This window comes from Penaeus vannamei, chromosome 30, assembly GCF_042767895.1.
Source record: "Penaeus vannamei isolate JL-2024 chromosome 30, ASM4276789v1, whole genome shotgun sequence".
Lineage (NCBI taxonomy): Eukaryota > Metazoa > Arthropoda > Malacostraca > Decapoda > Penaeidae > Penaeus > Penaeus vannamei.
Window position 1 is genome coordinate 14551010 of NC_091578.1, and position 13312 is coordinate 14564321.

General features: G+C 49.9%; 2 protein-coding genes across 2 annotated transcripts in view; one reads left to right on the forward strand and one right to left on the reverse strand.

Moving 5' to 3' along the window:
- Window positions 1-1409, forward strand: part of LOC138867473 (rho family-interacting cell polarization regulator 1-like) — a 3667-nt gene extending 2258 nt beyond the window's left edge. Inside the window, exon 5 of the mRNA XM_070143311.1 lies at window positions 1292-1409. Coding sequence (XP_069999412.1) covers window positions 1292-1409 — 118 coding nt within the window. The remainder of the gene's footprint in view (window positions 1-1291) is intronic.
- Window positions 1410-1417: 8 nt separating this feature from the next.
- On the reverse strand, window positions 1418-11604 carry LOC138867474 (integrin beta-like protein 1). The gene is made up of 8 exons (XM_070143312.1): window positions 11278-11604; window positions 8308-8409; window positions 8064-8204; window positions 3885-4193; window positions 3711-3836; window positions 3151-3291; window positions 2052-2325; window positions 1418-1422 (listed from the first exon to the last, which is right to left on the reverse strand). Exons 1-8 carry the CDS (start codon window positions 11602-11604, stop codon window positions 1418-1420), a joined length of 1425 nt encoding a protein of 474 aa, XP_069999413.1.
- Between the last annotated feature and the right edge of the window lie 1708 nt (window positions 11605-13312).

A 13312-nucleotide genomic window follows, 5' to 3' on the forward strand; every position in this document is an offset into this window, starting at 1 on the left:
CATTCCACAGTCACACTCCAGGATTCCACAGTCACACTCCACGATTCCACAGTCACACTCCACCATTCCACAGTCACACTCCACCATTCCACAGTCACACTCCAGGATTCCACAGTCACACTCCTCGATTCCACAGTCACACTCCACCATTCCACAGTCACACTCCACCATTCCACAGTCACACTCCTCGATTCCACAGTCACACTCCACCATTCCACAGTCATACTTCACGATTCCACAGTCACACTCCACCATTCCACAGTCACACTCCAGGATTCCACAGTCACACTCCACGATTCCACAGTCACACTCCACCATTCCACAGTCACACTCCAGGATTCCACAGTCACACTCCAGGATTCCACAGTCACACTCCTCGATTCCACAGTCACACTCCACCATTCCACAGTCACACTCCACCATTCCACAGTCACACTCCTCGATTCCACAGTCACACTCCACCATTCCACAGTCATACTTCACGATTCCACAGTCACACTCCACCATTCCACAGTCACACTCCAGGATTCCACAGTCACACTCCACGATTCCACAGTCACACTCCACCATTCCACAGTCACACTCCATGATTCCACAGTCACACTCCACCATTCCACAGTCACACTCCATGATTCCACAGTCACACTCCACCATTCCACAGTCACACTCCATGATTCCACAGTCACACTCCACCATTCCACAGTCACACTCCACCATTCCACAGTCACACTCCTCGATTCCACAGTCACACTCCACCATTCCACAGTCACACTCCAGGATTCCACAGTCACACTCCACCATTCCACAGTCACACTCCACCATTCTACAGTCACACTCCACCATTCCACAGTCACACTCCAGGATTCCACAGTCACACTCCACCATTCCACAGTCACACTCCATGATTCCACAGTCACACTCCACCATTCCACAGTCACACTCCATGATTCCACAGTCACACTCCACCATTCCACAGTCACACTCCACCATTCCACAGTCACACTCCACCATTCCACAGTCACACTCCACCATTCCACAGTCACACTCCTCGATTCCACAGTCACACTCCACCATTCCACAGTCACACTCCACCATTCTACAGTCACACTCCACCATTCCACAGTCACACTCCAGGATTCCACAGTCACACTCCACCATTCCACAGTCACACTCCACCATTCCACAGTCACACTCCATGATTCCACAGTCACACTCCACCATTCCACAGTCACACTCCAGGATTCCACAGTCACACTCCTCGATTCCACAGTCACACTCCACCATTCCACAGTCACACTCCACCATTCCACAGTCACACTTCACGATTCCACAGTCACACTCCACGATTTCACAGTTACACTCCACGATTCCACAGTCACACTCCACCATTCCACAGTCACACTCCATGATTCCACAGTCACACTCCACCATTCCACAGTCACACTCCACCATTCCACAGTCACACTCCTCGATTCCACAGTCACACTCCACCATTCCACAGTCACACTCCACCATTCCACAGTCACACTTCACGATTCCACAGTCACACTCCACCATTCCACAGTCACACTCCACCATTCCACAGTCACACTCCACCATTCCACAGTCACACTCCACCATTCCACAGTCACACTCCTCGATTCCACAGTCACACTCCACCATTCCACAGTCACACTCCAGGATTCCACAGTCACACTCCACCATTCTACAGTCACACTCCACCATTCCACAGTCACACTCCAGGATTCCACAGTCACACTCCACCATTCCACAGTCACACTCCACGATTCCACAGTCACACTCCACCATTCCACAGTCACACTCCACCATTCTACAGTCACACTCCACCATTCCACAGTCACACTCCAGGATTCCACAGTCACACTCCACCATTCCACAGTCACACTCCACCATTCTACAGTCACACTCCACCATTCCACAGTCACACTCCAGGATTCCACAGTCACACTCCACCATTCCACAGTCACACTCCATGATTCCACAGTCACACTCCACCATTCCACAGTCACACTCCAGGATTCCACAGTCACACTCCAGGATTCCACAGTCACACTCCACCATTCCACAGTCACACTCCACCATTCCACAGTTACACTCCACGATTTCACAGTCACACTCCACGATTTCACAGTTACACTCCACCATTCCACAGTCACACTCCTCGATTCCACAGTCACACTCCACCATTCCACAGTCACACTCCACCATTCCACAGTCACACTCCACCATTCCACAGCCACACTCCAGGATTCCACAGTCACACTCCAGGATTCCACAGTCACACTCCTCGATTCCACAGTCACACTCCACCATTCCACAGTCACACTCCACGATTCCACAGTCACACTCCACCATTCCACAGTCACACTCCACCATTCCACAGTCACACTCCACGATTCCACAGTCACACTCCACCATTCCACAGTCACACTCCACGATTCCACAGTCACACTCCACCATTCCACAGTCACACTCCACGATTCCACAGTCACACTCCAGGATTCCACAGTCACACTCCAGGATTCCACAGTCACACTCCACCATTCCACAGTCACACTCCAGGATTCCACAGTCACACTCCAGGATTCCACAGTCACACTCCACCATTCCACAGTCACACTCCACGATTCCACAGTCACACTCCACCATTCCACAGTCACACTCCTCGATTCCACAGTCACACTCCACCATTCCACAGTCAGACTCCACCATTCCACAGTCACACTCCTCGATTCCACAGTCACACTCCACCATTCCACAGTCACACTCCACCATTCCACAGTCACACTCCACCATTCCACAGTCACACTCCACGATTCCACAGTCACACTCCACGATTCCACAGTCACACTCCACCATTCCACAGTCACACTCCTCGATTCCACAGTCACACTCCACCATTCCACAGTCACACTCCACCATTCCACAGTCACACTCCTCGATTCCACAGTCACACTCCACCATTCCACAGTCACACTCCACGATTCCACAGTCACACTCCACCATTCCACAGTCACACTCCACCATTCCACAGTTACACTCCACCATTCCACAGTCACACTCCTCGATTCCACAGTCACACTCCACCATTCCACAGTCACACTCCACCATTCCACAGTCACACTCCACCATTCCACAGTCACACTCCACGATTCCACAGTCACACTCCACCATTCCACAGTCACACTCCACGATTTCACAGTTACACTCCACGATTCCACAGTCACACTCCACGATTCCACAGTCACACTCCACGATTCCACAGTCACACTCCACGATTCCACAGTCACACTCCACGATTCCACAGTCACACTCCACGATTCCACAGTCACACTCCACGATTCCACAGTCACACTCCACGATTCCACAGTCACACTCCACGATTCCACAGTCACACTCCACGATTCCACAGTCACACTCCACGATTCCACAGTCACACTCCACGATTCCACAGTCACACTCCACGATTCCACAGTCACACTCCACGATTCCACAGTCACACTCCACGATTCCACAGTCACACTCCACCATTCCACAGTCACACTCCACGATTCCACAGTCACACTCCACGATTCCACAGTCACACTCCTCGATTCCACAGTCACACTCCACGATTCCACAGTCACACTCCACGATTCCACAGTCACACTCCACGATTCCACAGTCACACTCCACGATTCCACAGTCACACTCCACCATTCCACAGTCACACTCCACGATTCCACAGTCACACTCCACGATTCCATAGTCACACTCCACATTCCACAGTCACACTCCACCATTCCACAGTCACACTCCACCATTCCACAGTCACACTCCACGATTCCACAGTCACACTCCTCGATTCCACAGTCACACTCCACGATTCCACAGTCACACTCCACGATTCCACAGTCACACTCCACGATTCCACAGTCACACTCCACGATTTCACAGTTACACTCCACGATTCCACAGTCACACTCCACGATTTCACAGTTACACTCCACGATTCCACAGTCACACTCCACGATTCCACAGTCACACTCCTCGATTCCACAGTCACACTCCACGATTTCACAGTTACACTCCACGATTCCACAGTCACACTCCACGATTTCACAGTTACACTCCACGATTCCACAGTCACACTCCTCGATTCCACAGTCACACTCCACCATTCCACAGTCACACTCCACCATTCCACAGTCACACTTCACGATTCCACAGTCACACTCCTCGATTCCACAGTCACACTCCACGATTCCACAGTCACACTCCACGATTTCACAGTCACACTCCACGATTCCACAGTCACACTCCACGATTTCACAGGCACACTCCACGATTCCACAGTCACACTCCACGATTCCACAGTCACACTTCACGATTCCACAGTCACACTCCACGATTCCACAGTCACACTCCACGATTCCACAGTCACACTCCACGATTCCACAGTCACACTCCACGATTCCACAGTCACACTCCACGATTCCACAGTCACACTCCTCGATTCCACAGTCACACTCCACGATTCCACAGTCACACTCCACGATTTCACAGGCACACTCCACGATTCCACAGTCACACTCCACGATTCCACAGTCACACTCCACGATTCCACAGTCACACTCCACCATTCCACAGTCACACTCCACCATTCCACAGTCACACTCCACGATTCCACAGTCACACTCCACGATTCCACAGTCACACTCCACGATTCCACAGTCACACTCCACGATTCCACAGTCACACTCCACGATTCCACAGTCACACTCCACGATTCCACAGTCACACTCCACCATTCCACAGTCACACTCCACGATTCCACAGTCACACTCCACGATTCCACAGTCACACTCCACGATTCCACAGTCACACTCCACGATTCCACAGTCACACTCCACGATTCCACAGTCACACTCCACGATTCCACAGTCACACTCCACGATTCCACAGTCACACTCCACCATTCCACAGTCACACTCCACGATTCCACAGTCACACTCCACCATTCCACAGTCACACTCCACGATTCCACAGTCACACTCCACGATTCCACAGTCACACTCCACGATTCCACAGTCACACTCCACCATTCCACAGTCACACTCCACGATTCCACAGTCACACTCCACGATTCCACAGTCACACTCCACGATTCCACAGTCACACTCCACGATTCCACAGTCACACTCCACGATTCCACAGTCACACTCCACGATTCCACAGTCACACTCCACGATTCCACAGTCACACTCCACGATTCCACAGTCACACTCCACCATTCCACAGTCACACTCCACGATTCCACAGTCACACTCCACGATTCCACAGTCACACTCCACGATTCCACAGTCACACTCCACGATTCCACAGTCACACTCCACGATTCCACAGTCACACTCCACCATTCCACAGTCACACTCCACCATTCCACAGTCACACTCCACGATTCCACAGTCACACTCCACCATTCCACAGTCACACTCCACCATTCCACAGTCACACTCCACCATTCCACAGTCACACTCCACGATTCCACAGTCACACTCCACCATTCCACAGTCACACTCCACGATTCCACAGTCACACTCCACGATTCCACAGTCACACTCCACCATTCCACAGTCACACTCCACGATTCCACAGTCACACTCCACGATTCCACAGTCACACTCCACGATTCCACAGTCACACTCCACGATTCCACAGTCACACTCCACGATTCCACAGTCACACTCCACGATTCCACAGTCACACTCCACGATTCCACAGTCACACTCCACGATTCCACAGTCACACTCCACCATTCCACAGTCACACTCCACGATTCCACAGTCACACTCCACGATTCCACAGTCACACTCCACGATTCCACAGTCACACTCCACCATTCCACAGTCACACTCCACGATTCCACAGTCACACTCCACGATTCCACAGTCACACTCCACCATTCCACAGTCACACTCCACGATTCCACAGTCACACTCCACCATTCCACAGTCACACTCCACCATTCCACAGTCACACTCCACGATTCCACAGTCACACTCCACCATTCCACAGTCACACTCCACCATTCCACAGTCACACTCCACGATTCCACAGTCACACTCCACGATTCCACAGTCACACTCCACGATTCCACAGTCACACTCCACGATTCCACAGTCACACTCCACGATTCCACAGTCACACTCCACCATTCCACAGTCACACTCCACGATTCCACAGTCACACTCCACCATTCCACAGTCACACTCCACGATTCCACAGTCACACTCCACCATTCCACAGTCACACTCCACGATTCCACAGTCACACTCCACCATTCCACAGTCACACTCCACCATTCCACAGTCACACTCCAGGATTCCACAGTCACACTCCACGATTCCACAGTCACACTCCACCATTCCACAGTCACACTCCACCATTCCACAGTCACACTCCACCATTCCACAGTCACACTCCACGATTCCACAGTCACACTCCACCATTCCACAGTCACACTCCACCATTCCACAGTCACACTCCACCATTCCACAGTCACACTCCACGATTCCACAGTCACACTCCACCATTCCACAGTCACACTCCACGATTCCACAGTCACACTCCACGATTCCACAGTCACACTCCACGATTCCACAGTCACACTCCACGATTCCACAGTCACACTTCACGATTCCACAGTCACACTCCACCATTCCACAGTCACACTCCACGATTCCACAGTCACACTCCACGATTCCACAGTCACACTCCACCATTCCACAGTCACACTCCACGATTCCACAGTCACACTCAATAATTCCACAGTCACACTCCACCATTCCACAGTCACACTCCACGATTCCACAGTCACACTCCACGATTCCACAATCACACTCCACGATTCCACAGTCACACTTCACGATTCCACAGTCACACTCCTCGATTCCACAGTCACACTTCACGATTCCACAGTCACACTCCTCGATTCCACAGTCACACTCCACGATTCCACAGTCACACTCCACCATTCCACAGTCACACTCCACGATTCCACAGTCACACTCCACCATTCCACAGTCACACTCCACCATTCCACAGTCACACTCCACGATTCCACAGTCACACTCCACGATTCCACAGTCACACTCCACGATTCCACAGTCACACTCCACGATTCCACAGTCACACTCCACCATTCCACAGTCACACTCCACGATTCCACAGTCACACTCCACGATTCCACAGTCACACTCCACGATTCCACAGTCACACTCCACGATTCCACAGTCACACTTCACGATTCCACAGTCACACTCCACCATTCCACAGTCACACTCCACGATTCCACAGTCACACTCAATAATTCCACAGTCACACTCCACCATTCCACAGTCACACTCCACGATTCCACAGTCACACTCCACGATTCCACAGTCACACTCCAGGATTCCACAGTCACACTCCACGATTCCACAGTCACACTCCACGATTCCACAGTCACACTCCACCATTCCACAGTCACACTCCACGATTCCACAGTCACACTTCACGATTCCACAGTCACACTCAATAATTCCACAGTCACACTCCACGATTCCACAGTCACACTCCACGATTCCACAGTCACACTTCACGATTCCACAGTCACACTCCACCATTCCACAGTCACACTTCACGATTCCACAGTCACACTCCACCATTCCACAGTCACACTTCACGATTCCACAGTCACACTCCACGATTCCACAGTCACACTCCACGATTCCACAATCACACTCCACCATTCCACAGTCACACTTCACGATTCCACAGTCACACTTCACGATTCCACAGTCACACTCCACGATTCCACAGTCACACTCCACGATTCCACAGTCACACTCCACGATTCCACAGTCACACTCCACGATTCCACAGTCACACTTCACGATTCCACAGTCACACTCCACCATTCCACAGTCACACTTCACGATTCCACAGTCACACTCCACCATTCCACAGTCACACTTCACGATTCCACAGTCACACTCCACGATTCCACAGTCACACTCCACGATTCCACAGTCACACTCCACCATTCCACAGTCACACTTCACGATTCCACAGTCACACTTCACGATTTCACAGTCACACTCCACGATTCCACAGTCACACTCCACGATTCCACAGTCACACTCAATAATTCCACAGTCACACTCCACCATTCCACAGTCACACTCCACATTCCAGTCACACTCCACGATTCCACAGTCACACTCCAAGATTCCACAGTCACACTCCACGATTCCACAGTCACACTCCACATTCCACAGTCACACTCCACGATTCCACAGTAACACTCCACATTCCACAGTCACACTCCACCATTCCACAGTCACACTCCAAGATTCCACAGTCACACTCCACGATTCCACAGTCACACTCCACCATTCCACAGTCACACTCCACATTCCAGTCACACTCCACGATTCCACAGTCACACTCCACGATTCCACAGTCACACTCCACGATTCCACAGTCACACTCCACCATTCCACAGTCACACTCCACCATTCCACAGTCACACTCCACATTCCACAGTCACACTCCACGATTCCACTGTCACACTCCACGATTCCACAGTCACACTCCACGATTCCACAGTCACACTCCACGATTCCACAGTCACACTCCACCATTCCACAGTCACACTCCACCATTCCACAGTCACACTCCACGATTCCACAGTCACACTCCACGATTCCACAGTCACACTCCACGATTCCACAGTCACACTCCACGATTCCACAGTCACACTCCACGATTCCACAGTCACACTCCACGATTCCACAGTCACACTCCACGATTCCACAGTCACATTCCACCATTCCACAGTCACACTCCACATTCCACAGTCACACTCCACGATTCCACAGTCACACTCCACATTCCACAGTCACACTCCACCATTCCACAGTCACACTCCACATTCCATAGTCACACTCCACGATTCCACAGTCACACTCCACGATTCCACTGTCACACTCCACGATTCCACAGTCACACTCCACGATTCCACAGTCACACTCCACGATTCCACAGTCACACTCCACGATTCCACAGTCACACTCCACGATTCCACAGTCACACTCCACGATTCCACAGTCACACTCCACCATTCCACAGTCACACTCCACGATTCCACAGTCACACTCCACATTCCATAGTCACACTCCACCATTCCACAGTCACACTCCACGATTCCACTGTCACACTCCACGATTCCACAGTCACACTCCACGATGCCACAGTCACACTCCACGATTCCACAGTCACACTCCACCATTCCACAGTCACACTCCACGATTCCACAGTCACACTCCACGATTCCACAGTCACACTCCACCATTCCACAGTCACACTCCACGATTCCACAGTCACACTCCACCATTCCACAGTCACACTCCACGATTCCACAGTCACACTCCACCATTCCACAGTCACACTCCACGATTCCACAGTCACACTCCACGATTCCACAGTCACACTCCACCATTCCACAGTCACACTTCACGATTCCACAGTCACACTCCACGATTCCACAGTCACACTCCACCATTCCACAGTCACACTCCACCATTCCACAGTCACACTCCACGATTCCACAGTCACACTCCACCATTCCACAGTCACACTCCACGATTCCACAGTCACACTCCACGATTCCACAGTCACACTCCACCATTCCACAGTCACACTCCACGATTCCACAGTCACACTCCACCATTCCACAGTCACACTCCACGATTCCACAGTCACACTCAATAATTCCACAGTCACACTCCACGATTCCACTGTCACACTCCACGATTCCACAGTCACACTCCACCATTCCACAGTCACACTCCAGGATTCCACAGTCACACTCCACGATTCCACAGTCACACTCCACGATTCCACAGTCACACTCCACGATTCCACAGTCACACTCCACGATTCCACAGTCACACTCCACCATTCCACAGTCACACTCCACGATTCCACAGTCACACTCCACGATTCCACAGTCACACTCCACGATGCCACAGTCACACTCCACCATTCCACAGTCACACTCCACGATTCCACAGTCACACTCCACGATTCCACAGTCACATTCCACCATTCCACAGTCACACTCCACCATTCCACAGTCACACTCCACGATTCCACAGTCACACTCCACGATTCCACAGTCACACTCCACGATTCCACAGTCACACTCCACGATTCCACAGTCACACTCCACCATTCCACAGTCACACTCCACCATTCCACAGTCACACTCCACGATTCCACAGTCACACTCAATAATTCCACAGTCACACTCCACGATTCCACAGTCACACTCCACGATTCCACAGTCACACTCCATCTTTCCACAGTCACACTCCACCATTCCACAGTCACACTCCACGATTCCACAGTCACACTCCACGATTCCACAGTCACACTCAATAATTCCACAGTCACACTCCACGATTCCACAGTCACACTCAATAATTCCACAGTCACACTCCACGATTCCACAGTCACACTCCACGATTCCACAGTCACACTCAATAATTCCACAGTCACACTCCACGATTCCACAGTCACACTCCACGATTCCACAGTCACACTCCACCATTCCACAGTCACACTCCACGATTCCACAGTCACACTTCACGATTCCACAGTCACACTCCACGATTCCACAGTCACACTCCACGATTCCACAGTCACACTCCACGATTCCACAGTCACACTCCACGATTCCACAGTCACACCCCATGATTCCACAGTCACACTCCACGATTCCACAGTCACACTCCACGATTCCACAGTCACACTCCACCATTCCACAGTCACACTCCACGATTCCACAGTCACACTCCACCATTCCACAGTCACACTCCACGATTCCACAGTCACACTCCACGATTCCACAGTCACACTCCACGATTCCACAGTCACACTCCACGATTCCACAGTCACACTCCACGATTCCACAGTCACACTCCACGATTCCACAGTCACACTCCACGATTCCACAGTCACACCCCATGATTCCACAGTCACACTCCACGATTCCACAGTAACACTCCACCATTCCACAGTCACACTCCACGATTCCACAGTCACACTCCACCATTCCACAGTCACACTCCACCATTCCACAGTCACACTTCACGATTCCACAGTCACACTCCACCATTCCACAGTCACACTCCACCATTCCACAGTCACACTCCACCATTCCACAGTCACACTCCACGATTCCACAGTCACACTCCACCATTCCACAGTCACACTCCACGATTCCACAATCACACTCCACATTCCACAGTCACACTCCACGATTCCACAGTCACACTTCATGATTCCACAGTCACACTCCACGATTCCACAATCACACTCCACGATTCCACAGTCACACTCCACGATTTCACAGTTACACTCCACGATTCCACAGTCACACTCCACGATTCCACAGTCACACTCCACGATTCCACAGTCACACTTCACTACATTCTCACACCCGTATAACATCAATGTCCCTTGCCGTTCGCATCCTGAGATATTGATCCGTGGCATCTCCAGATTTTCTTGAGGTCATATTTGCTCTTTCTCTCTCACTTAATTGTCATTCGTCAGACAAAAGGTCTGGAGTGATGACCTAACTCTGGTCCTTTCGCTTAGCCTCTCAGCTGGATAAACTGCATCTGCGGTCCAAATTCTTTAAGATTCTCGTTTTTTTTCAGTTTTCTTCCTTTTCTTTTTCTTTTCGCTGTTTCTATTGTTTTTTTCGTTGCATTTCTTTTTTTCTCATATCTATTTCCCTTTTCGCTCTTTCTCTCTTTCTCTTTATCTTTTTTTTTCTGTTACTGGAAATTTGCTTTCCTGCCAAAAAAAATCATTATTGATCATAAACGACAACATTTTGATTTTTTAAAGATAAGAAACCTTACTGATACGGCGATAAAGATAATAGAAAAAAAAAGATTCCAACGCTAACTATAGTACCGTAAGCATTAGCAGAAGCAGGTGCTACGTGTGTTGTCTAGCCTTCCACTTGGCTTTAACTACTCGTTCTAGCTGTAAGTACACCGTTGTATTGTTTTTCTTTCGTCTTCATCATCTTTTTCATTTGCTCTTTCTTCCTTATTCTTTCCTTTTGTCTTCGTCAATGAAAACAATGAAAGGAAGAGTAAGAATTCGCAGTATTACATTTTCATATAAACTACCTAATTCCTTACTAAACACGTGACCTCATATATATTTCTTCCACATACGAAAATAATGAAGGTTTTGATATATATAGAAATATCTAAATCAAACTATACAAATACATACCCACAAGAAGAAAACTTTTTTTTTTGATCTTAAAAAAAAAAAAAAAAAAAAAAAATATTTTTAAGCGTACGGGGAACGATCGTTGAGTCATGAGGTCTAAAATGAATTTGAAATTATTTCATCCCGTTTGATCCTTTTTTTTTTCTTTTTTTACGATTACACGTAATGTTAAACAAAATATGGGTGAGCTAAATATGTGACGATTGAACAGAAATTAAGATGAGGCTTTCACTTATGTTTGTTGAGAGAGAGTGAGTGACTGACTGAGTGGGAGGGACAGAGAGAGAGACAGACAGATAGACAGAGAAAGAGAGTGAGAGTGAGACAGACAGACAGACAGATAGACAGAGAAAGAGAAGGGGTGGGAGGGAGAAAGAGAGAGAGAGAATGAGTAGCGTGTATTAGGAGGCAGCGACGAGAAGCTGACAAAGACAAAAGAAAAATATTTGACTTGAGCGAGAAAATGTGTTTGGGTTTTGTTATCCTCTCACAACGTCTCGCGGAGCACCTTGTGGCAGATCTTACCAGACATCGCTTTAACCCTCGCCCTCCCTCTGCCGCCCACGCCCTCCCGCCCCCCCTCTCTTCCTTTCACCTTTTCCTTTCACTTTCCTCGTTCCCTTTCTCATTTCCCCTTCCTATTTTTCTTTTTCTCCCATTTTTTCCTCTCTCCCATGCTCTTCCCTTCTCTAACTTCCTCGTTCCCTCTCTTCCTTAATTTTCCTCTGGGTCCCCTTTCTTCCTTACTCCCTCTTCGCCCTTGTGCCTCTTCTCTTTCCTTTCCTCGCCCTTTCTTACATCTTCTTCCTTCCCTCTCTCTTTCCTGATGCCTCTCTCTCCCTTCCTTCCCGCCTCTCATCCTGCCTCTCCCCATCCTTCCTGGTCTCTTCTCGCTTCCTCGCTCTTCTCTCTACCTCCCTCTCCCCCTCTCGTTCTCTTTCTCCTCCTC